Source organism: Tenrec ecaudatus, chromosome 16 (genome assembly GCF_050624435.1).
Source record: "Tenrec ecaudatus isolate mTenEca1 chromosome 16, mTenEca1.hap1, whole genome shotgun sequence".
Taxonomy (NCBI): domain Eukaryota; kingdom Metazoa; phylum Chordata; class Mammalia; order Afrosoricida; family Tenrecidae; genus Tenrec; species Tenrec ecaudatus.
The window spans coordinates 100048703-100072845 of NC_134545.1; the positions used below are offsets into that span (position 1 = coordinate 100048703).

General features: G+C 45.9%; 1 protein-coding gene across 1 annotated transcript in view; it reads left to right on the forward strand.

Moving 5' to 3' along the window:
* The window catches only part of PNLIPRP3 (pancreatic lipase related protein 3), a 33556-nt gene that overhangs the window by 1269 nt on the left and 8144 nt on the right, over nt 1-24143 (forward strand). Inside the window, exons 2-7 of the mRNA XM_075533471.1 lie at nt 4026-4180; nt 9027-9146; nt 9868-9999; nt 12593-12701; nt 18897-19016; nt 19097-19219. Coding sequence (XP_075389586.1) covers nt 4026-4180; nt 9027-9146; nt 9868-9999; nt 12593-12701; nt 18897-19016; nt 19097-19219 — 759 coding nt within the window. The remainder of the gene's footprint in view (nt 1-4025; nt 4181-9026; nt 9147-9867; nt 10000-12592; nt 12702-18896; nt 19017-19096; nt 19220-24143) is intronic.

Below are 24143 nucleotides of genomic sequence, written 5' to 3' on the forward strand. Positions count from 1 at the left end.
ATTGATTTGGTGGCAATAAGATGGTATGGAAGGACAGAAGGAACCCTGGTACCATAGTGGGTTGCCTATTGGGCTAACTGAAAGTTGCTGGTTCAAACCCACCAGATGCTCTGCTGGGAAACCATGGAGCAATTTGCTGCTCTAAAGGCTGACACCCTTGGAAGCCTTAACCAGTTAGTTCGACTTCGTCCTATTTGCCCAACAGCAGGGACGTTTTGCTATGTTTTGTCTTAAGGAGTGAGGTTTTCATCTGGAATTTCAATCCTCTTGTCATGAATTTGTGTAACATTTAAGCATTTTTATTTCCTCCACATTCTTGGCTATTTCTCTGTATTTATTTCAATCTGTCATCAGGGCAATCTATCTTACTGCTTTTATTAAGCAACCACCACTGAGATTTAGTAATTGTATTTGTTCCCCCCACCCCTCATTTCTTGAATTCATTAATTTCTAATGTTTTTGTTTCTGCTAATTAATTCTCTCTTCAGCTTTATTTTTTGACTTTCTACTCTCTTGACCTGAACTATCCATTCACTGTTTAAAAAAAATAATTTCTAGTTTTGGATCCTAAGTGTTTAAAGAATAGGTTTTTTTTTAATGAATATACTGTTCTTTTTATTTCAGAAATTTGGTGCTGTGTTTTTCCTATCATTATTCTTTAATGTATTCTGCACTTGACATGTTTTATTTGCTCTTTGACCTGAGAATTCTTTAAAGGAGCATTTGCAATGTTCTATTGAGCTGGCTCCTTGTGTCACTCCAGTGCTCTCCTGTCTAATTAGCTATTCTTACAGGGAAGTCACTGGTGTGCGTTTGGTTTCTTGACTGGACCCTGGCTAATAGAGGGAAGAAGAGAGTGGTTCCTCATTGATTATTACTGAAAGTTCACAGGTCACATGTGCCTGGAGTTGATAAATAAAGAAGCCGGTAAGATAAGTCCACTTTTTACAGACGTGGGAGGGAATTATCAGAGGGCAGAGTCTACTAGCACTAGATTTCTTGGAGTTGATTCTGACTTATAGCCACCCTCTAGGACAGAGTAGAACTGCCCATGGGATGTCTGTGCTCCATCAACCTTTATCTGACTGCCTCCTCATCCTGCCAGAGAAGGACTGTAGACATGTTTAAACATGGTTTCCTCCAAGGAGACTGTGGTAGTTATAGAACCAGTTGTCAATTTGAGAGGATTAAGAGTGATGGGGTGGAGCTTAGCCTGTCGATCATGTCAAAGCCTGATGACCTCAGTTGGAGGCGCTAAGGAGATACATAGGTCGCTGGAGGTGGGACACACACTCACTCCCTGGGAGACATTGCCCCTGACAAGACACATGGAGCTACACTAGTGCCCTGAGCTGGAGGCGGCATGTGGAGACCCCTGCCAGTGCTGAGATGCTTATGGTGCCACTGGATCCACAAGACTTCCCACCCACTGGCCTGTGATCATCCTGCAGTCAGTGTCATTGCATGTGCTGTATGAGTCTGAAGAGTAATTTATAGATTGGTATTGGATAAATGGGCTAATATCAGACTTATGGACTTAATCTGGACTAGGCCGGGATGTTTTCTTAATGTAAAATTACTCTTTGATCTAAAACTCTCTCTTAGACACATGAGTCTCCCTGGATTTGTTCTCTAGTCTACCTGGTCTAACACAGAGACAGATAGTCACTGTGGGCGGACAGCGTATTGGTTCATCTGTACGAACATCTCTGAGTACAAAGTAATCCCCTTTGAATCCCCTATCTTCTCAGTTCATTGATGTGGAATCTCATCCAGCCTCAGGGAATCGGTGGAGAAAATGCCAACTTGTCTGAAAGTTGGAAGCCAAAATGGGCCCGTGAGCCTTGGAGTTAGTATTTTTGATGAATGATGGACAGAACAACTCAAACACCTGTCCTCAGCAACGCTAACTGACACGAACAAATAGTCGTAAACATTTCATTGGATACATTTAATGAGCCCTCCATTAAGGCACTAGTAAAGGGAAGTGACTTGCGTGCTCTAACTCTGCGCTGGGTGTTGAATGAAAAGCTGCAAAGGCGAGATCGTAGGGAAGGGATCATTTCAGAGCCCGTCAGAATCCAAGACAAGTCTCCCCAGAGTCTCTCCATTCAGAGATCCCTAAGCTGAGTGGCAGGAGAAGATCGTGGTGTAAACCTCGTGAAAAGGGAGCCTTGTTCCCTTCAGGGAGCTCTCGTGGGTGACACTTCGAACCGCCGTCACGGCAAAGCCAGCATTTCAAAGCCACTGGCCACTCAGCGGGAGTAAGACGAGGCTTTCTACTCCCCACACAATGAAAGAACTACAGACTCAGAAACCCACAGAGACAATTCGCAAAGAACCGGAACTCCAGCACACTTCATTGTGCTTCTGTAGAATCTGTTCTCGGAACCACAGGCAGATGTTGGGACAGAAGGGACTGTTGCGTGGGTTCAAGTCAAGCCAGGTGTGTGTCAGGTGGCGTCCTCTCGCCACACTCATCTATCTGTGTGCTGGGCAAGTGATCCGAGAAGCTGGACGGCATGCAGCGCACTGCAGTATCAAGACTGGGCGGCGGCTGGTGAACCACCTGCGATAGGAAAGTGGCCCAGCCTGGCTTGCTGAAAGTGAGGAGGACTTGAAGCACTTGCTGATGAAGAGGAAGGATTACAGTCTTTGGTAAAGAATCCCAACTCAATTAAAAAAAGAATTCCAATCCTCACACCTGGACTGGTAGGGAAGGTAACTTCATGGTAAATGGAGCAAAGAGTGACGTTGTCAAACATTTCGTCTTTCTTGGATCCTCATCGATGCTCATGGAAGCAGCAGTCAAGAAATGAAGCAACGTATTGCATTAGGCAAATCGGCTGCACAAGACTCTTTAAAGAAGCAGGCGTCCTCAAACTAGGACCCGTGGTCCACATGCGGCCCACCGAGGACATTTATTCAGCCTGCCGGGTGTTTTTGCCGTGCTGCCTGTCCTGCTTAGCAGCTGAACTGTCCAGGGTACAAAGGAATTTGTTCATAGTTTTTTTTTAAACTATAGTCCCACCCTCCACCGGTCTGAGGGACAGTGAACTGGCCCCCTGTTTAAGAAGTTTGAGGACCCCTGCTTTAAAGGGTTGTAAAACAAGGATGTTACTTTAAGAACTCAGGTGCACCTGATCCAAGCCACGGCATTTACAGTTGCCTCATACGCATGTAAAAGTGGGACATTGAAAAAGGAAGACTGGAGAAAAACCGATGCATTTGATCCGTGATATTATGAAGAATATTGGTGGGACCAGGGACTGCCAGAAGAACAAAGATATCTGCCTTGGGAGAAATGCAGCCAGCCAGAATGCTCCTTAGAGGCAAGAATGGTGATACTTCGTCTCACTTACTTTGGACATGTTATCAGGACAGACTAGTCCCTGGAGAAGGACATCATGCTTGGTAAAGTGGAGGGGCAGTGAAAATAGGGCGGTCCTCAATGAGATGGACACAGTGCTCAAACGTAGGAACAATGTGAGGATGGCGCGGGGCTGGGCAGTGTTTCAGTCCATTGTTCATAGGGCCACTAGGAGGCAGAGCCGACTCGGCGGCACCTGGCAGCTGCAGCAACTCTGTGTTCCGGGCTGAGGGCTTGCCCTTGGGTGCGTAGGTCCCTTGCATCTTCTGTCAAAGGAGAAAATGGAGACGGGATGCATTGCAAGGGTGCTGCAAGGTACATAGCTCAGCGAGTCTTCATGACAGACGGAGTGCCGGTAAGGAGAACACTCCCAGTGTTAAGAGGAGGAACTTGAAACTCTCGAAAGACAATTGCCCACAGCCAGGAAGGTCTGATTCCAGAGCCTCACCGTGATCTAGAGTCATGCTGTGTGTGTGTTGCGGGGAGAGGGCGTGGGAGAGAAGAGTGTGAGGCAAGCAGAATCTCCCTGGGTCAGACACGGTTTCACTTAAATTCAAATTAACATGAACCCTGGCGGTGTGAGGCACAGCCTCTCCGCAGGTCTGGTTCTTAGAATACTGACACCATCTGTTGTTGTTGTTGTTTGTTTTTACAGGCAAAGACATCTGCTATGAAAGGCTGGGATGCTTTTCAGATGACTTCTCATGGATGGGGACTTTCTCAAAACATTTTATAGGTCTACCCTGGTCTCCAGAAAAGATAAACACTCGCTTTCTGCTCTATACCATACATAATCGCAATGACTATCAGGTAAGCGAACTGGCTTCCTACACACTTAGATTGTTCTAAAATGTAAGATATAAAAATATACAGATGCCTCAAAACAGTGACCTCGTCGGCCATCAGCCATTGAAGGAGAGGCAAATATTTCTTTTAGTATTGTGAATGGGATTCCCATGGTCTTTGTTCCAGTGTTTCAAGATGTCGTGGAGATAGTTGTTTTTTATATGTTTTGTGTTAGATAAAATTTGATATTAACTTCAGGTGAATGTATTCACTGAGACACTTCCAATCATAAGACGGAATAAGCAGCATGCTAATTGAATAGTGAATTTAATTGATCAACATGGTGAGCTAAATACGTTAAATCAAATTTAAAAGAAAAGGTGCATGTCAACTGATTCTTCATTGGAACACGAATGATGATCTATGATGTAAGATGCAAATAGAAGACTCGGAGACCAAAGAGCTCACTGTCCCCTTGGAAGCAGGGATGGGAATCTGCGAAGACTTTAAGGAGGACATCGTCGTTGAGGACTATCTGTCCTGAAGTGTGGAAGAGATCTTTTGAGGTAGAGATAAATGGGGCATTTGGGGACAGTGCAGATGACCTGAATGAAGCTGTCAAGGAGAGAGACAGCAAGGAATGTTGGGTCAGGCTGGTACAGAAAGGGAGGCCTCAATGTTACGTAGAGAGTAGGTGAGAGGCAGAGGGAGAAATGTAGCATTTTTCCCCTGGGGAGTTTAGCTTTTGTTCTGTGAGTCATGAGTCCCCACTGCCAGTGTGTGGTGGGTGCTTTGACATTGACACTGCAGCAGTGTTCTCAGTGTGGAACTGGAAGAGACTGGAAGCGACCCCCCAGTGATCTAGAGTCACGCCATGCAATATGGTAGCCACCAGACACCGATGGCTATCACCTTTAGAGAGCAATATAACTGAAAGCTCAGTTGCTCATTTGAAGTGCTCCTTAGTCACACGTGGCTGGAGGGGCTACCCTATTGGACAGCACAAAGATGGAATAATTTCCATCATCGCTGAAGGTTCTATTGGACAACACTGAACTGAGCTATAAGCACAGTTTAGATTATACACGGGGACGCGAGCCCAAACTTATAGTGAGTGAGTGTGATGATCTGAAACTAGCATGACAAACATCATAAACTGTCCTGAGTTCATGAAGGATGATGGGGAAGCAATGTCCTTTTGATCAGAAAGGAAGATTTGAGCTGAGAGAAAACGTGTCAATTTGACTCATAATGACCCGATAGAACCGAGCCGGACTGGCCCTGTGGTTTCCAAGGTTGTACTTCTTTTCGGGAGCAGAAAGTCTCCTCTTTCTCCCATGATGTGGCTGGTGGGTTTGAACTGCTAACCTTACAGTTAGCCGTCCAACTGGTAGACCATGACACCACCAGGACTCCATATCTGGGACAAAGATAAGGAAAACAAACAAACAAACAAAAATCCCTTGCTTTGGACTTTAGATTTAGAGACACCATCGTCAAACGTTTGAATTTTATAAATGTCGAAAGTAGAGAGAATCTATGTGGAATGTAAATGTTTTAAGCTACCTTCTCTAGGTCCAATAACACGTTCTCTGTCCATTGAGGCGTCTCAGAGCACATCTGTCCATTCAGGACTACCTCTGCCCCCTGGTCTTGACTCTCAGGACACAGGGGTCTCATGGATCTTGTTTATCCTTCTGTACATGGGGAGCTGCCCTTGACTTATTGATGGAACGCCGCACAAGTAAGTAATGTGAAAAATATGAGTCATTCGGTGAGGCATCTTAAAGTCTGCAGCCAATGTGTAGAAAATCATTGGGAAATGCAGTACATCCCCATATTTGGATTGAGTCATCAGTGGCTAAAAACCAGTTTGCCCCTCCTGATTCTTGCAATGATAATTTACTGTTAAAATATTTTGTTTGGTTTTAAATCGAAGATAAAGGATCAGACGAGGCGTGATTCTTAAAACAAAGACTGATCGCTTCTCAGCCTTTTGGTTAAGATCAAGTGTTAAAACACAGATGGTCCCAATCTTGCCCCAGAAGTTTGATTGTCTTTGTTCATACGGAAGCAGAGCTCAAGTCTTTATGAGGTGGCTTGGCATGCTCTCTTTTGTCAACAGAGCACATGGTGCAGGAACCTCAGACTCCTGACAGTTCTGGGTCATCCTGGATACTCCCCTGTCAGACTGGAACCGCCCACTTTCCCATGAGCCCTAGACAACTTAACCCAGTGGCTCATGTATCATGAAGGGTGGGGCATAGTTACATACTCGGTAATTTCTGTGTCTGCAGCCCTCGTTAGAAACCACCAGTCGCTCCGAGGGAGGAAGACTCCCAGAAACAATTACAATCTCAACATTCATAGGGCAGTTCTAACCCATCCTATAGGGCCACTCTGGGTACGCACTGACTCCACAGCAGTGAGGTTGGGGTTTGGGGTTTGGACACACATTTTAGGGATCTCGGTGGACATTCTTACCCTCAGATTGCCTTGTTTACCAGAGAAGGGTTTCCTAGAAAGCCTGAATGCTATTAATTTTAACTCCCTGCTTCAGCAAGTGTCACAGGTGGTCTAGGTCCTCTCAGTAGACACGCAATGATCGGAACACAGCTGGAGAGCCCAGGTGAAACACCTGTCTCAGAAGCAGAGATGATGACATCACAGCTACTCTGTAACGTGCTTAGCGCAGTGCCCAGCCCACGGGCAGATAGGATTGTTATCTATTACAATTATTGTACCAAAACAACTTAAGACTCTCATAATCCTTTGCTTACAGTTGTAAAGATACTTTAGCCGGCAAGTTTTATGACAGATTACTCTGAGACGCCAATAGTCGTAGACTCTTCATTTGGATTTCATAAATTTAAATGTGTTGCTGCTCCAGTTACGGAATTCACCATTGACATTGTTATTCTGGAAGAATGGCACACACGTTCATGAAGCGTTCCACATTTGGGGGAACAAATTCATGACAACTTCTCAGACATAGACATAACCAAACACCTTGAGGCAATGGGTCAGTCAAGGTCAGAGTCTTGAAGGATACAAAGGTCCATTGGCACAACATAGTTCATGAATGCAGTGTGCTGCATCCTGCTCTGGTGAACAGCAACTGGTCTCAAAGCCTGTCAGCGGCTACCGAAGGGGACCTATTGGTCTCTTCCCACCCAGGGAAAGAAGAATGATGAAATGGAAAGACATTTGCAAACAATTAAGCCAATGGACTAATGGACCACAAAACCCCCGTCTTCACAACCCTGAGACCAGACGAAGTGGATGGTGCCCAGCAGCCACTACAACTGCTCTGAAAGGGATCGCTAAGGTCCCAGATGGAGAAGGAGAAAAGTGTGAGACAGAACTCAAAATCACAGAGAACAGTCAGGTGTGCTGGTTGGGTAGAGACTGGTGGGACCCCAAGGTGATGGCCCTCAGCCTTCCTTCAAGTCTGAAACTGAACCCACCCTCCCGTGTTAGAATAGTCAACCTCTTCCTCCCAAAACGACAACGTTCGGCGGGTCAGGAAAGATGAAGGAGTGGAAACTGGACACACACGGCCCGGAAGAAGGACAAGGGACAGCACGTTAAGGGGATTGCGACGAAGGAGTTGCAATAAACCGTGTATGAATTGGTGAATGTAAAACTCATGATCTGCTCCCTAAACCTTTACCACGTTCACAACATAACACTTTTTTTAAAGGAACTCTTGCTATTTGATGATTATAGTATCCATTTTTTTCATAATGAGTTACCTACAATTGTGCCTTCTGATATTTCTATTAATTACAAAACCACTTAGATTCATAGCATCCTAAAGTCTTTGAGACTTCAGTTAGTAAAAGGAAACCAACAAAAAGTAAGAAATACAAGTCTTTAACATTCATGTCAATTTATCTTTAATACCCTGTTTGGAAGACATCCTGGTGGCACAGCGATGAAGCCCTTGGCTGCCAACCAGAAAATTGGCTGGGGTCCACCAGCAGGTCTGTGGGAGGAAGATGTGGCAGTCTGCTTCCATCCGGATCGCCACCTGGCAGGCTGGGTGGCAGTTCTACTCTGTCCAAAGGCACTGGCATTCACTCGAGGGCACACAACTGCATGCCATATTATTTCATGCGATGAGACTCTAATCTCCATTTCTCTCTCAGAACGTGGGCAGTCAATCCTATTTTGCCACCCTTTAGAACGTGTCTAACTATCAGAGAACCCAATGCCCACGAATTACATAGACCCCTGAGAAAGGCTAAGCCAAAGTAAGAATTTCCTTGATCCCAGCGTAAACTTGCCCAATACTGGTTTATGACAGGGCAGTCAAACCGAGTCCTGCCCATCTCTTTGCCTCGTGAGTCAAGTTGTATTTTAAGGATAGACATTTGCTTGGTGCTTTTGCAATGTATGTAGCAGTGTACCCCACCCTTTAAAAAAAATTGAGATGCCATCAAAAAAAGATGGCTATGGAGTGAGGTGTGATTATCGGGAAAATGGATGAGGCGTGATGGAGGACGATGGAAGATATGGAAACAATAATCTATAACTTATCATGGGTTGGTGAGGGAGGATGAGTGGGGAAGGAGGGGAGGGCGAAGAAATAGGGAGCTGATATCAGGGGCCTAAGTGGGAGGAGAACACTTTGACAATGATGATGGCGGCAGATGTACCAATGTGCTTGACACATTGGAGGAATGTATGGATTGTAATAAGAGAGAGATGTAAAAGCCCTCAATAAAAGTAATTTTCAAAAAGCAAAAGAGATGGCTACAAAACTCCAGCATCAGGAAAGACTTCTGAGCAGCTTTGGACTCATTCTACTAAATGATGAAATGGTTTCCATCATCGTTTTTTCCTCGCCTCTCTTCCATTGAAACAGGAGATCAGCGCAGTCAACTATTCAACTATCCAAGCCTCCCATTTTGGAACACACAAGAGGACCCGGATCAACATTCCTGGGTGGAAAACAGATGGCAAATGGCAGAGGCACATGTGCAATGTACGATGTGAATAACGCCTTCTTTACGCTAACGGGAAAGCTTTGTGTGTAACATGCATGTACTTTGCAAGGTACTAACCATACTCATGGGGCGCCTTCGTAACGTGATCTATATTATCCACGCTTGCACATCCATTTAATCACCCGCCTGTATTCCTTTCCACTTCTTATGAATTGCACAGATGCTGATGGCTGCGGCTTTTCATAATCAATTGTGATAAATTCTTACCTTTGACAAAGGCTTAAGCCGCCTGATGCAGTTGTCATTTCGTGTAAGGGAAACAATTCCCCAAGCTCGCTCTAGGACATTCCTTCTCCTCTCTTGAACTCAAGAGTAATGTCTAGATAACATCGCAAGAAATTAATTGCCTCCAAAACCAAATTGTTCTGCCGGCTGTCTGAACTCATGCTCTGGTTCACCAGCCTACTGGCTCTGTGATATTGGGCAAGCTACTTTGCCTAATCTGTGACACCCGTTTCTTTATCTGTGAATTGAAGATACCAATCAATCATACCTAGCTCCTAGAATGGTGGTGCTGGTTCAATCAGCCAGTGGGTAAAATGGTTTGAACAGAACCTTTTTCATTGGCAAAGTCTCAAATAATGCCAGCAGGTGTTTCTTTCTTCTTACGGAATCAGTAGTCCAGACACTTGTGTATGCAAAGACTCATTTCTTTCCCATTGCATCCCCACCATCGGCTGCGATGAATCCCTGGGCTAGGTGTTACTCCAGGTGGAAGATGTGAACTGCATTAACCTAGACTGGATCAATGGTTCGCGGCAGTACATCCATGCTATCAACAACCTCCCTGTTGTCGGGGCCGAGGTGGCTTATTTGGTCAATATTCTGGAGGTAAGAAGAGTTGATTCCTACTGAAATTGTAAGTAACTGGCTTTGAATGGCAACTGCTAGAATATCTGGAAATTTCGTATTTTTTGCGTGACTGGACAAGTATTAAAGTTGCGAGATTCTAAGACAAGTAGTGCCAATGGGCATTACGTCTTCCTACAGAAGAAGTGAAGGGCCCTGGTGGAGTGGTGGTTACGTTGGGGGCAAATTCCAAGGTTAGCAGTTCAAAACCACCAGCTCCTTGGTGGGAGGAAGGTGAGACTGTCTACTCCCACGAAGAGCTACAGTCTCTGAAACTCCCAGGGACTGTTTTATTCTGCCCTAGTGGGTCACCATGAGCACGAATCAATGGATGGCTTTGAGCTTGGTTGCAGTTTTGGTTTTTTGTATGGACTATGTGCCTGTGCCCGAACACACCACCACTAGATGGCAGTATCTATTCACAGGCTCATCATCAAACAGTTCCCCGCCCTTCCCCCCTCCCCCTTCCAACCAGGGGCTGTGGCCTGAGGGTAGAGCCCTTTTGGTCCATTTCCATCACACTATAAGCCTGTCTTTATGATTATAAACTGCTCCCTTTATGGATGCTAGCTCTTTAGAACACAAAATGAGATGTCTCCCAGTCCTTAGGGCTGGTGGCCCATGATTAAGGACGAAGCTGCTAACCAATAGGCCTCCGGTTCAAACCCACCAGTCACTCTGAAAGAACAATGTGGTGGCCAACTTCCAGAAAGATTTAGGGCCTTGGAAAACCTATAGGAAAGTTCTATCTACTTTGACTACAGGGTCACTAAGAGTCAGGATCAACTAAAAGGTGATGACTTTTAATAGGCCAAACCAGAAACAAGTACAGTATTTACCCAATACATACTCTAAAAGAGCGGTTCTCACCTTCCTTATGCTGACACCCTTTCATACAGTTCCTCATGTGGTGGTGACCCCCAACCATACAATTATTTCCATTGCTACTTCATCACTGTAATTTTGCTACTGTTATGAATCATAATGTAAATATCTGATATGCAGGATGCATTTTCATTGTTACAAATTGAACATAATTAAAGCATAGTGATTCATCAGAAAAACAATATCTAATTCTATATTGTCAAACATTTAATTCTAATGACAAATAAATGAAATTTTGCCTTGAAGCATCGTGTAGCATGGGTAACAGTCTTCATGCCGGGTACTTGTATGTGGGTGTATCTGCATGTGGACAGACCCACCTGGAGATGGGTAGAGGATCGGTGTCTCATTTCCTAAGACCATCAGAAATATGGTCTTCAGTGACCCCTGTGAAAGGGTTGTCTGACCCTAAAGGGGTTGCAACCCATGGGTTGAGAACCGCTGCTCTAGAAGTATCAAGTGGAGCTTTGTCCTTTATGAGAGATATACACTAAGACCATTACATATCCCCTAATGCTCTTCCATTATAGAAAGCTAATTTCCATCATGCAATATAGTGAAATAGAACCTATGACCTTAACAGCCCTGGAGCATGTAGTTCATTCAACAACCCCGCCCTCAGTCCTTGCCACAGGCAGGCACTGAGGCTACTACTGTGAACAGGGCAGTGTCCCTGCAGCAGCAGAGCATGGAACCGAAGCAAGCACACGGATAAATGAACACGCATCCGCTGGTGGCAAGTGCTACAAAGAAAACCCAGGGCCGTGGGATGAAGAGTGACGGGATTGAGGCTACATCGACGGGGTGCCACCGAGTCAATGCTGACTCCTGGTGGTTTCCAAGACTGTAACTGTTTACGGGGGTAGAAATCCCAATCTTTCTCCCATGGAGTTGCTGGTGGTTTCAAACTGCTGACCATGCGGAACAGAGCCCAATGCATTACCACTATACCACCAGCAAATGAGGGTCCCCAAACCCCCCACAGCATTATGGTCAACTCCACTTTGTGAAGGCAGCTCTTCCTCAGTCGTATTTTGAATGCATTGACACCAGAGGGTCTCAGCATCTGACAATGCTCCTGAGCTCTTCATAAGATGTTCAGTGGCCAAACCCTCAGAAGCGGACAGCCTGTTCCTTCTTTGTCATCTGGGAGCTCCACTGCTTCCTGTTCGTCCTGTGTGACCCTTCCGGTATTTGAAATATCCGTGGCATGTCTCCCGACATCGCAGCAGCACGCAGTCACTACAGTACAGCGAACTGATAGATCTATGGTCTACTTGTAAATATGCTTCAAAACCTCTCCTCTGAAGATCAAAGAGGCCCTAGAACCTTAGCGTGAAGGCTAACAACATGGGTGTGCGCTCTCTGGGGGCCTGTGCTGTAAGGGTTGTTCCTCAGAGCGGAGGGGGCACAAGGCTTGAAGCCACAGCAGCTGGTGGTTAAGAAGTTCCTGAGAACCGTGAGGTCCACGTGCACAAGAAAGGTCTTCCAAGATAGTCATTCATTCCCCTGCAGCTGGGGGAGAATTTAGGGACAGGTGTCACTTTGTCACTTTTCTGGTCCCCACCCTGTGTGTGAAATGCACAAGCATGTGAGGTCTGTTGCAGCTGCTGTCCTTAAGCTTATTTGAGCCATTCCACCTGCTCTTCTAAGAATATTTGTTCTGTCTTCCTTCGCAAACCTCTCTCAGACAAAGTTTGGATATTCGCCTTCTAAAGTGCACTTGATTGGCCACAGCTTAGGAGCACATCTGGCGGGGGAAGCTGGGTCAAGAATAACTGGTCTTGGAAGAATCACTGGTAAGCATACCTTGCATTTGTTTACTTGTTTTGTTTGTGCATGGTACCCAATGTCCGGACAGCTGTCACCAAATGAAGCAGCAGAAGCAAATGTAAGAGTCATTTAAAATAAAGTAAGAAAATGTTTTTCAAAGGTGACTGTGTACATGCACGTTCAAGGGTGTCCGCTGCAGATGATCAGTCAATGGTGGAAAATAACGTAACCATGCCTCCTACAGGGGGAGGCTGAATGAATGGTGACATATCCCAGGCTTTGAAATGAACCCCAAACCTAGCTTACTCCCATGGGCTCCATTCTGATTTATACCATCCTGTAGAATGGATAGAACATTCTAGAATGTTCTATATGTTCTAAAGACTAGAGCAAATAGAACCATAGAGGTCCTACAGCTGTAATCTTTATAGAAGTAGACGGCCACATCTTTCTCTTCCGAGCAGCTGATGGGGAATTTGACATATCGATCTTCCAGGCAACAGCTGAGTGCTGACCCAATGCATCACCAGGCCTCCTTTGGCTTTGAAAATAGCACGTCTCTGATACAAAGAACAGGAGCCCCACTGACTGACCCAGAAGGATGTCTGTGGCAACCTGGGCTGGAGCTGACTCGGGGTGTGCTGGTGTTGCTGAGTGGAAATGCCCAGCATAATTTGAAATGAAAATTTCAAATGTTACTTCCAGATACACTATACAGTCTAGAAATCAGTTCACTGTGGAGTAAACTATATATGGGTTGAATTTTGTGAGGACGGTAAATAAGTAGCACTCTTCCCTGCACTCTGATTTCCAAATCTCGGGAGTCTGATGGGTGAAGATCAAAATCTTCGCTCCATTAGCAGCAAACTGGCTTCCTTGGACCTCCCCAGTCCTTGGCCCCAGCCAAACTGGCTTCCTTGGACCTCCCCAGTCCTTGGCCCCAGCCAAACTGGCTTCCTTGGACCTCCCCAGTCCTTGGCCACCAGCCAAACTGGCTTCCTTGGACCTCCCCAGTCCTTGGCCCCAGCCAAACTGGCTTCCTTGGACCTCCCCAGTCCTTGGCCCCAGCCAAACTGGCTTCCTTGGACCTCCCCAGTCCTTGGCCACCAGCCAAACTGGCTTCCTTGGACCTCCCCAGTCCTTGGCCACCAGCCAAACTGGCTTCCTTGGACCTCCCCAGTCCTTGGCCACCAGCCAAACTGGCTGGTCCTTGGCCAGGCCCCTGGCTGCTATCTCAGCCTTGTCCATCTCTCTCCAGGCATCTCTCATATCATCGTGGCTGCCAAGACCATCCTTCCAAATGTAGACTGTCTCACATCACAGCTCAAGACTTCTCACGACAGCTTATAGCTTGTTAGGCAATGATTTTCACGTTCCGTCATACATTTTCTTATTTTTTTAAACCTTTTCACATGATGTTGCCCCCCTCTCTAAACATCTCTTGTTCCTCCTTCAAGATTCTTGGCAAATACTGCTTCACCAAGCAACATTAACGCTCTGTGTCTATCTCATTTGCCTCGAGTGGATTTGGGAAACACAAATATCACATGGTCTCATCATTATTTATGTGCCTGTAATTGTCAATGGACTATGAACTACTTAAAAGCCTCCTTTATCCTATACCCACCCACCACGAACCACCACGAACCAAACCCCTACCCTGCCCTGCACGCTTTCACAATCATGGCCAAGCCGGAGCCTATTGTGGTAGGCGGGGTGTTAATTAATCTCATCAAGGGTCCTGCTCTTTTTCACTGAGCCTCCGCTCTACCATGGCCCATGGTAAGTGCACATTGCCCTTTGGTTGAATCCGTGATCCACAGACGCGTGAGAATCGCTTTGAGTTTCATTTTTCAACTTTAGAATCTTATCTTCGAAAACGATATAAGGACGCCAAATTAGACTCACCTGTCTTGCCTCGGCCATCTCCGGGAGGCAGGCTTCCCGTGCTGGAAAGGCCCTCGTCCTTCCTTCAGGCTGACTGCTCCCAAGCCCCCATCATTCTAAATTAGCAGGAAAATCGTGGTTTTTCCCTGAAATCACTGGGTGCCGGAAATTCCCCTTTGGCTCCAAGTGTTCAAGCCCAGGGGACAGAAGAGACGGTCGACTGTTGAAGCTGGCACCTCCTGTGGGAGACGGTAGAGATGGTGGGCAGGCTGTGGGGCACTTGAGCATCAACGAGAGGGGGAAACGGCGATCAACAAGGTTTCAAAGCGCATGCCCAAGCACGACAAACTCGCCGCGCTTCTGCGCTCCTTTATTCCTATTCCACGCACCAGAGAAGACGGAACTCTTGTTGTTTTTTGTTGTTGTTGTTGTTGTTGTTGTTGTCTCAAGGCGCTCAAATGATCCTGTCTGGCCATTAGAAGAGATATTTAAAAAGCTCCGTGGCTGTCCAGAGAATATAAATGTCACTTATAGTCCCTTTCTAGCAGTTCGTTCTTGAATCATCTTGTTCCTTGACCTTGAGAGAGAAAGGCAGGGCTGTGTGTTCTCACGAAAAGCTGATGTCTCAGAAAGCCACGTGGGCACGACCAGTCTGCATCGGCTCGCTGGCAGTGAGTTGGCTTTGGGGTTTGGCCCTCGAGTCACAGCAGAGCTGAGGCCCCCAAAGTCAGAGTTGTGCTTTAAATAAAGCCTCTGAGAAGCAAAATGAGTCTGACGCCCGTGAAGGCCGTCAACAGGTCTCTGTCCCTCTGATTAGTTACAAGTGGTCGGCGGGCGTCATAAAGGGTAGTCATTAGGAAGTGTGACTCAGGTGACTCTAGTTTGTTTTCCTTTTTAATAAATAAATCATATTATTGGGGGCTCTTACATATTTTATAATGATCCAGACATCCATTATATCAAGCAGACATGTACAAATGTTGCCATCAACAGTTTCAAAACGTGGTCTTTCTCCTTGAGCCCTTTGATAGCAGCTCCTCTTTATTCCCTCCCTACCACCCCTGCAAACCCTTTATTTAGTTATGCATTGTTGTTACTATTTATACGTATCTTATACTGCCCATTCTGTCCCTTCACCTGCTATCCGGCTATTCCCCGCCCCCCCCCCCTCAGGCGACTGTCGTTTTTAAATTTCCTTTTGTCAGGAAACAGCGGCGGTGTTTTCCCTATTTGAAGAGCGGTTACCCGCAGCCCCATCCTGAGACACCTCTAGTTCTCCCTGCTGCTGTGGCCCCTCCTCCCGAAATATCTCAGAGCCTCCGATCCAAGTGTTCCTTCTTCTCTGTCTCTTCGAAGGATGAGGCCAGCCTGGGACATTTTGCCAAAAGCCTCTTGCCCCGGGACCAGTATAGTCTGAGATCCCTTGGTATGCTTAGAGGTGGCTCTCTCAGACCTGACTGCATCCGAAGTATCTAATCAGAGTCTTGCACACTGCCCAGATGGAAATAATAATAATTTAAAAAAATATCCCAAGCGTTGAAGACCAACAAATCAGCCTGAGACAAAGTGGGGAGATCAGCTTTCTTCTCTGTTTTCAGTTTGGGGAGAAAGATGCGACTGTTTGCTCCCAGAAAGAGTTAGAGTCTTGGAAACTCACAGGGGCAGGTTGGCCCAGTCCTGCAAGGGGGCTAGGAGTCGGCCTCAACTTAAGGCCAGTGAGTTTGGCTTGTTTTTCCACGTAGTTCTCGCTCGGCTGCATCTCGGTGTTTACCTCATTGATCTCCTGGACTCTGAATCCCCTACCCTCCTGAGGGGCTTCGCTCTTCCAGTGTGTTCAACAATAGCTTTTAGTTCTTTATTGTGATAGCATTGAAGCATGCCCACTCCTCTGTGACCCCATCCTCTCTTTACCTGGGGCTCCAGCCAGCTCTTCCTTCAGCCAGCTAGCTCTTCCTTCAGCTCCAAAGTGTAGTGGCCCCTCTTTCCATCACTGTCTAGTCTCTGTGTCCACTGATGGACTGAAATCAAGGCTGCAGATGGCTGTGTAGTGTGACTTACACAAAACTGAAATCCCAACTCACTACCATTGGGCTGATGCTGACTCGGTGACCCTATAGGACAAGGTAGAACTGCCCCAGTGACTTTCCTAGACCATAACTCCACCCGGAAGAGTGGCTGGTGGTTTCGAACTGCTGATCTTGGGGATTGCAGCCCAACTTGTAACCCCTATACCACTAGGGATCCTTGATGAGCATAGCTGACCTTTGAAGTCTCTCTTACTTGACCCTGCTACAGGGCTTGATCAGGCTGACCTCACCCCTGTTGAAATGCTCTCCCTTCTTGGCTTCGGTGGTCCCACATGGGGTCCTTTTGTTTGTCTCCGACACTTTGCTCCACGTTGCTTTGTAGGGTCCCTTCCCTTTGACCCCCTTTCACTGGGCTTTTAAGGATTCCATCTGTGGTCTCCACTTCTCTTCCCTTCGTTTTCTTCTTCCTTTCCACCCACCGCACCCCTCATCTCCCCTCACTCTTTTTCTCTTGTCTGCTGATTCTCTGATGTTTTTTTCCCCAATGATGCTGACAGTCAGAATAACAAAAACAAATAAAGAACCCTGTGTGAGGAGCCTGGTGGCAATGGCTTGGCAGGCAAGCATTGGACTACTAACCACAAGGTCAGTGGGTCAAACCCACCAAATGCCCCAAGGAAGGAAGCTAAAGCTACCTTGGGCTTGTAAAGAGTTAAAGGCTCTGAAACCCTGTGTGGGACCATCATGAAGCTGACTCTGCTCAATGTCAAGGAGGTTAAAAAAATGCTTAAAGAATGCTCCAAGTGAGTTTAAAGTTCTGGAAGTTCGCTGAGGCAGCCAACACCTCACAGCCATGGTCCAAACATTTGTAGGCACATCTGGTTCTGTTGCACTTTCCTTTATTGTACGTCATAGATGATGCTTTTGTATTTTTATAAATGGGAGGTGTGTGGTGAGCCTGCACTGAGCAAGCACCAGTCCCCTTTTTCCAAGCGCATATGCTCATGTCCTGACTCGTGTCACACTATGGCCATTCTTACGCTCTTTCAAACTGGCTCAAAATGCTGCAGCACACTAAATAAGACTACAGTATAGTATACACGTAACTTACATGCATTGGGGACCCAGAGATGTGTGCTGCTCATTGTGATAGTGGCGTATGGCAGTGGTCTGGACCACGCCTGCTGTATCTGCAAGGTCTGCCTGTCTGTTCTGCTCCTGTTGGTCGCATGGCAGACGGGCAGCTCAGCAGCCAGGTCCTCTCTGCTCTGGGGCCCAGCGTGCACAGTAGAGCAACGAGATTTTTGTAAAACACAAGTTGGATTCAAAATCTCCTCCTCTTGTAGACTTGCGACAACTTCTCATGGACAACCAGGTCAAGTCCTAACTCCAGATGGGACTTGATTGCATCCGGCTCCTGTGGACAATACTCTCTTCATCCTTCTCCAAGTTCTGGACCTCCACATGTCAGCCTTAGTTTCCCCAATGTGCTTAAAGAGTCTTTCACTGGGAGGTCATGTACACTCTTTTTGTTCCCCCAACATCGGTCTACCCCGATCTTCACTTTGGCTAGCCCGCTCCCATCTCTGCTTCTAGTTCCCATCGCCAGTAGAAGCATGTCCTAATTGGTCTAGATGGGCTTCTACGTCGCTCCTCTGGGCTCACATGATACCTGTGCTCACCTCAGCTGCATAGGGCAAGAGAGGCATGGTGGGGTTCTTTTTAGCAAAAACTGGCACACTGAGATGACTGCATGAGCAGGTGCATTGTCGTGGTGTCCCCTGACTGCCACAAATCAGGCCGTTGCTGTTGCACACTGTCATGCAATCTTTTCAGAACCTCTAAATCAAGAGCTTGATGAACAGTCTGATCGGGTGAAATGAACTCCAAATGCACCACAAGTCAACAGTTCCATCCACTTAGGAAGTTGATGGAGATCCAGAACGAGGTTTATCAACAACTGACCTTTCATCTTTTTGGAAACAAGAAAACCACTCGTACATTTGAGTTTTTCCCATAGCACTGTACCTTGTAAACTGTGTTCAACATCACAATAGCTTCTGCAAATAGGTCTTGAGCAGGAAACAAAATTTCACAAACGCTCTACCCAGCAGAGCTTTTTCTGTTTTTGTTTCTGTTTTTTTGGCACCCCTTCATTATAAATTTATATTCATTGTTCTGCCTGAATTACATCGGAAGGGCTACTTTGCCTTCACCATCTATCCTTCCAAAGGAACCTCTCAATCCAGCCGGCCCTTGTACAGCATGTGCTAACCGCCGTCTAATAGACATGATCCTTTCTTCTAGGGCTGGACCCAGCAGGGCCTTATTTCCACAACACCCCAAATCTAGTCAGCCTGGACCCCTCAGATGCTGAATTCGTGGATGTGATTCACACAAATGCAGCTCGCTTGTTCTTTGAGATGGGTAAGTTTTTAACAGAAACAGAGATTGCATTGGAATGCAAAGATATGGGAATTTCCTTATCCTGCTTTTATCTGTTCCAGGTATTGGGACTACAAATGCCTGTGGTCACCTTGACTTTTACCCAAATGGAGGAAAGTACATGCCTGGATGCGCTGACTTAATTGCACCATTATTTAAATTGGATTTCAGTAGATATAATAAAGGTATATGCTTTCTAAACTATGAAACCTGCTCCTACATCATCTCCCTTTCTATAGGATTCCCACAACCTTACATAGATAGATAGATAGATAGATAGATAGATAGATAGATAGATAGATAGATAGATAGATACTTTTAGCTCCAAATATAGTAGCATCCATGAAGCCTTCACCAGTTAGGAGACCTGCAAGGACAGGGATGACGTCTTACTTACCTTTGTCCCCTCTGGGCTTAACACAATGTCTAGCATATTGTAGTCACTCAATATGTACACAGAAAATGTATCAGGAGGCTTCAAGAAGTTCCTGGGGAAATCCCATTGTCTTTCGACCCCATCTTTCCATGACGTTTCTCAGCCTCCCCAACCTTCCCCATCCAGGTCTTCCGCACATAGGTATTGCGTGCTTTGCTAATGCCAGCCACTATTCTGGGATCAGCCGATGCAGGCATTAATTCGCCCAAAAGACGGAAGTCTCTGCCCTAAAGGAATTCATACTCAAATCTGGAAGGAAAACAAGAAACAAAGAGTAGGTGTAATTAAAAAACAAACCAAGCCCAGCGCCTTGGTGGTGCAGTGGTACAAACTGGCGACTAACTGCTTGGTCAGCAGATTGAACCTCCTGCTGCTCTAATGGGTGTTCTCCCCTCGCAGGGGGGTGGTTTAATAAACGCACAGGGGCAGTTCTCCTCTGTCCTGTAGGTTCTCTGGGAGTTGGCATTGACTCAATAGCAGTGCGATTAGGGTTTGGGTTTATATGTGCTGAGGGGCCAAACGGACTCATGGAAGGGGAAATGATTTTGATGGCAAGAGGGAGATTCTAGGTAGGGAGCATGTTTTTACTGAAATGATGACTCCTAAATAAAGATCTGATGGGAAGGCACTCTGGATTAACAGAGGTCGTGAGTGCAAAGGGCCTGGGGTAGGTTCAGGCAGGGAGGTGGCTCTGGCATTACTCTGGAGTAATGTGGAAGGGAGGGGAAGGAGTAGAGGAGGGGCCCAGAGAGGGAAAGAGGCAGAGGGAGATAACGCAGGACTCCCTGGATCACAGCAAGGACACAGATTTTGTCAAGTGACACCAGAGCAATGGGACAGTGTGAACAAGAAAAACAACCTGTTGCGTGAGGTATGGGTACAGAGTCTGATCGCCTCCAGCTATGCAAATGGAAGGACAATTAAGCTTCATAGCAGCAGAGCCCAACGTAGAACCCTGGTGGCATTGTGGGTAATGTGTTGGGCTGCTAATGGCAAGGTCAGCAGTTTGAAAACACCGGCTGCTCCTCAGGCGAAAGACAAGGCTTTCTACTCCCATAATGAGTTACAGTTTTAGAAGCACACAGGGGCAGTTCTACCCTGTCCTATATGGTCACTGTGAGTCAGCAGTGACTCGGTGGCAGTGAGTTTGCCTTCGGAAGGTCAGATATGCCACCTTCCTACTAATGCTGACACCAAGTGTCCCTCTCACACCTCTGTCTGCTTCTCAACTGCATTCAATGCCTCATTGCATTGGCCACACAAAGCTCCAAGACCACGCTCTCAATTCTGATTAGGGAAGTTCATGTGAGAAAAGCTCAGGATGCAGTTGGTCAGTCAGGACAGTCTCTTCCTGGCAGGCCTACAGGCAGACCTCTCTCTAGCTCTCAGCCTGGCCTCTGCTCTGCCCAGGCAAGGTTACAAAGCCGGGTCATTGTGTTAGTCTGGGTGGATTAGCGAAACGAATTCATAAACACGCATATGGATAAGAAAGAGTTTTATATACAAGAGGAATTGAACATTGAGAAAATATCCCAGCCCAGTCCAGATTAAGTCCATAAGTCCGATATTAGCTCATATGTCTGATACCAATCTATAAAGACCTCTTCAGACTCACGAAGCACAAGCAATGATGCCAAAAGTAGATCACAGCCCAGTGGGTAGAAAGTTCTTGGATCCAGTGATATTGGAAACTTCTCAGTGCTGGCAGGGGTCTCTGCATCAGGGTGGATCTATGTGTCTTGTCAGCTGCTATGTCTCCCAGGGTGTGAGCAGAGAGTCTTCCACCTCCAAGGAGGAAATACCAGATTTCCAAGAATCCTCAGGAGAAGGCCATGCCCACACAGAAGCCTCATTGGCTATGATCCGATTGGCAGACTAGACTCCACCCCTTCACATATCATCCTCTAGAACTGACAATGATATAACTACCAATAAATGTGGAAGAAATGCCAATAAATGTGGAGAGGCCATGCACTTCGCCAGAAGCCCAGTCGAAAGCCACTCGGCTCTAGCTCTGCGGGTCAACCCACCAGCTCCCCTAGTGAAGTGCCTGGGGACAGCACACTCCAGGAGCCAGCTTCCAGACCCCACGCCCTCCACCCAGCTTTCTTTGAGGGTGCGGCCTCATGCTTTGGCTCTTGGTTCTTGGTTCTGCTGCTGCTGCTGCTCCTGTGATGTCCAAGTTGTCTTCTGGATCAAGAAGATTCTATATGCTAACATCACAGGGTCCAAAGGGAGCAATTTATTCCACCACCACCACAACCCACCCTCTCTCTTTCTGGAAACAAAACCCTACCCCACCCCTGCCCCTTTCTCCTTCCGAGATGGCTGCTTTTAGACCTGGCAGAATGGCAAGTACAATTAACCCTGGGCCGTCACCTGAGCCGAATCATAATCCAGTCCATAGGCCCCCCCACCTTCTTACCCAGACCTATCATGGACACAGAATGTCCTCTGGTGAAAGTAACCATGGCCATGTCTAGAAGAGCCGTATTAAATACCCCCTGCTTTGCAGATGTTTTTGAGGATGTGCCTTAACTTCTTCTTTTTAAACAAAATCACTCTTGGATGTCATCTCAAGAATTAAATAGCCATTCACATTTTATTTAAAAATTTTAAAAATGGCCATCAACTCTATTTCAACTCATAGCAACCCTATAGGGATGAGTAGAACTGCTCGCTAGGGTTTCTGAGGAGAAAACTTTACGGAAACAGACAGCCTCATCTTTCTCTTGCAGAGCCAATGGTGGATTTGAACTGTTAAACTTGTGGTTAATGGTTGTTATTATTTGGGAATGCCATTCCCTTCTAACTCTACCTCTCATCCTGCAGTGAAATAATGATGCATAATAAATCACACATCATAGATCATGCATAATGACACAATGATATGACAATAGGTTGTAATATAAATATTTTGTGCTTCATAAAAAAACCTTGTAACTGAGTGCCCTGTACATTTGTGCCTCTTCATGGGAGAGGTTTAAGTCAAGGACGAGTTTTCTGGGTTGGCAAAAGGGAGTTACCCAGAGCCACAAGCAGGCTTACCTAACTTTGTGAGTCATCGGACACAGAAGGAATGTATGACTCATCTTGAGATGTTTAAACATCTGTACAGGAAAATCAAATCATTATGTGCCTTACCAAAAGAACGATGGCTCTCTCACCACCTCATCTCATGTGGCCAGAATATCTAAATTAAAACATTATTGATTGGACTTTCCTTGGACTCTTTTAGATTAAGGATTGTGACATTGAGAGCAGCTTGGATGCCCTCTTCACTAGTGATAAATGATAAAGTTGTAATATTCATACAAGGAGTAAATGTGATTTGCAGTGACTTTTTGTATTTTGTTTTGTTTTTGCTGTTTTAAGAACACAAGACAAGAAGTAAAGCCAAATCCACTTAGTGCAAATAAGCAAAATTCAAGCAAAAAAAAAAAAGACTTATTATAAAACCTATTTCTCTAATATTTTTCTATATTAGGACTTAAAATCCTTTCCATTGGGATAAAATATAGGACATAATACTTCTTTACATGATTATAACAACATTAAGTATTACACATAAAGCATTTGAGATTCTGTAAAGGGATTGATTCAAGTAAGGACTACATTTACCGTAAGCTATCATTTTGAAACATTATAAGATTGCCTACAACTTTATTAGGTTAAAAGCATGTTTATATATCATTTATGTTAAGGCTTTACATGAGTTGTCAGGCTTCACTATAGTCTATTTTACATTAGAACCATTTACTTCTAAAAATTCATAGTTCACTGTATTCTAATGGACCATCTTGTCTAAATCACAATTAATTATAAGTATAAATCTGTAAATTTAATGACCTGACAAAATGCAGTATTTCTTTTTTTTTTAAAGTCAACTATTGATCTCTGTGGACCATAGTGCATTCCTGGGATGATGCTGTCTCAGTTACCTACTGTAGTCAGGTTACTGCTCACAGTTCTGTGGGGCAGCTTTCAGGCAGAGCCCAGCAGAGACTGCTCTGAGTGAAGTCAGCTGAGATAACTGGTGTCTGATGGGACTGCGTCCTGGCTGGGTGCCTCGGGCTAGATGGGGCAGTCCAAGGTGGCCTTGTCACATTTCTGGGACCTGGGTGCTTTTTCTCCTCCATGTAGCCTGTCTTCCCCACACAGTCCGCCCTTCAGGGCTCGCTCCCTAGCCAGATAGCCTGAATTTCTTTACACGGTGGCTGGACTGCATGAGAGCAAGAGTGGAAATGGAGAGGCCTCCTAAGGCCTAGGTTCTGCAATATTACCAGCTCCCTTCCTCCGCGCTTTATTGGTCAAGGCAACCGTGAGATGAATTACATGCCAGAGGAGCAAAACAGTGGAAGATAAAGCTCTCTTCACGGGAGGAGTGGTGGGTGTCATGACATCTCGTATAATGATCTACCACATAATCCATCTTCCCAGGGACTTGGACAATTTAGTCGACGTTGAAGAAAAGTTAGTTTCGTAAAGAGCAGCTGAGCTGTCTAGTCCTGGGAAGGATGGTTCATGGCCTGCAGTGAGAATGCTACAGATGCAAGATGAAGAAATCAGAAATGACTGGCATGCCACAAGGACTCCACATGGTCCACATGTATTTGATCTACATGATCTGTTATTGTAATGTCCAAATGACGGTGGCATTGAGCTCTTGCCTG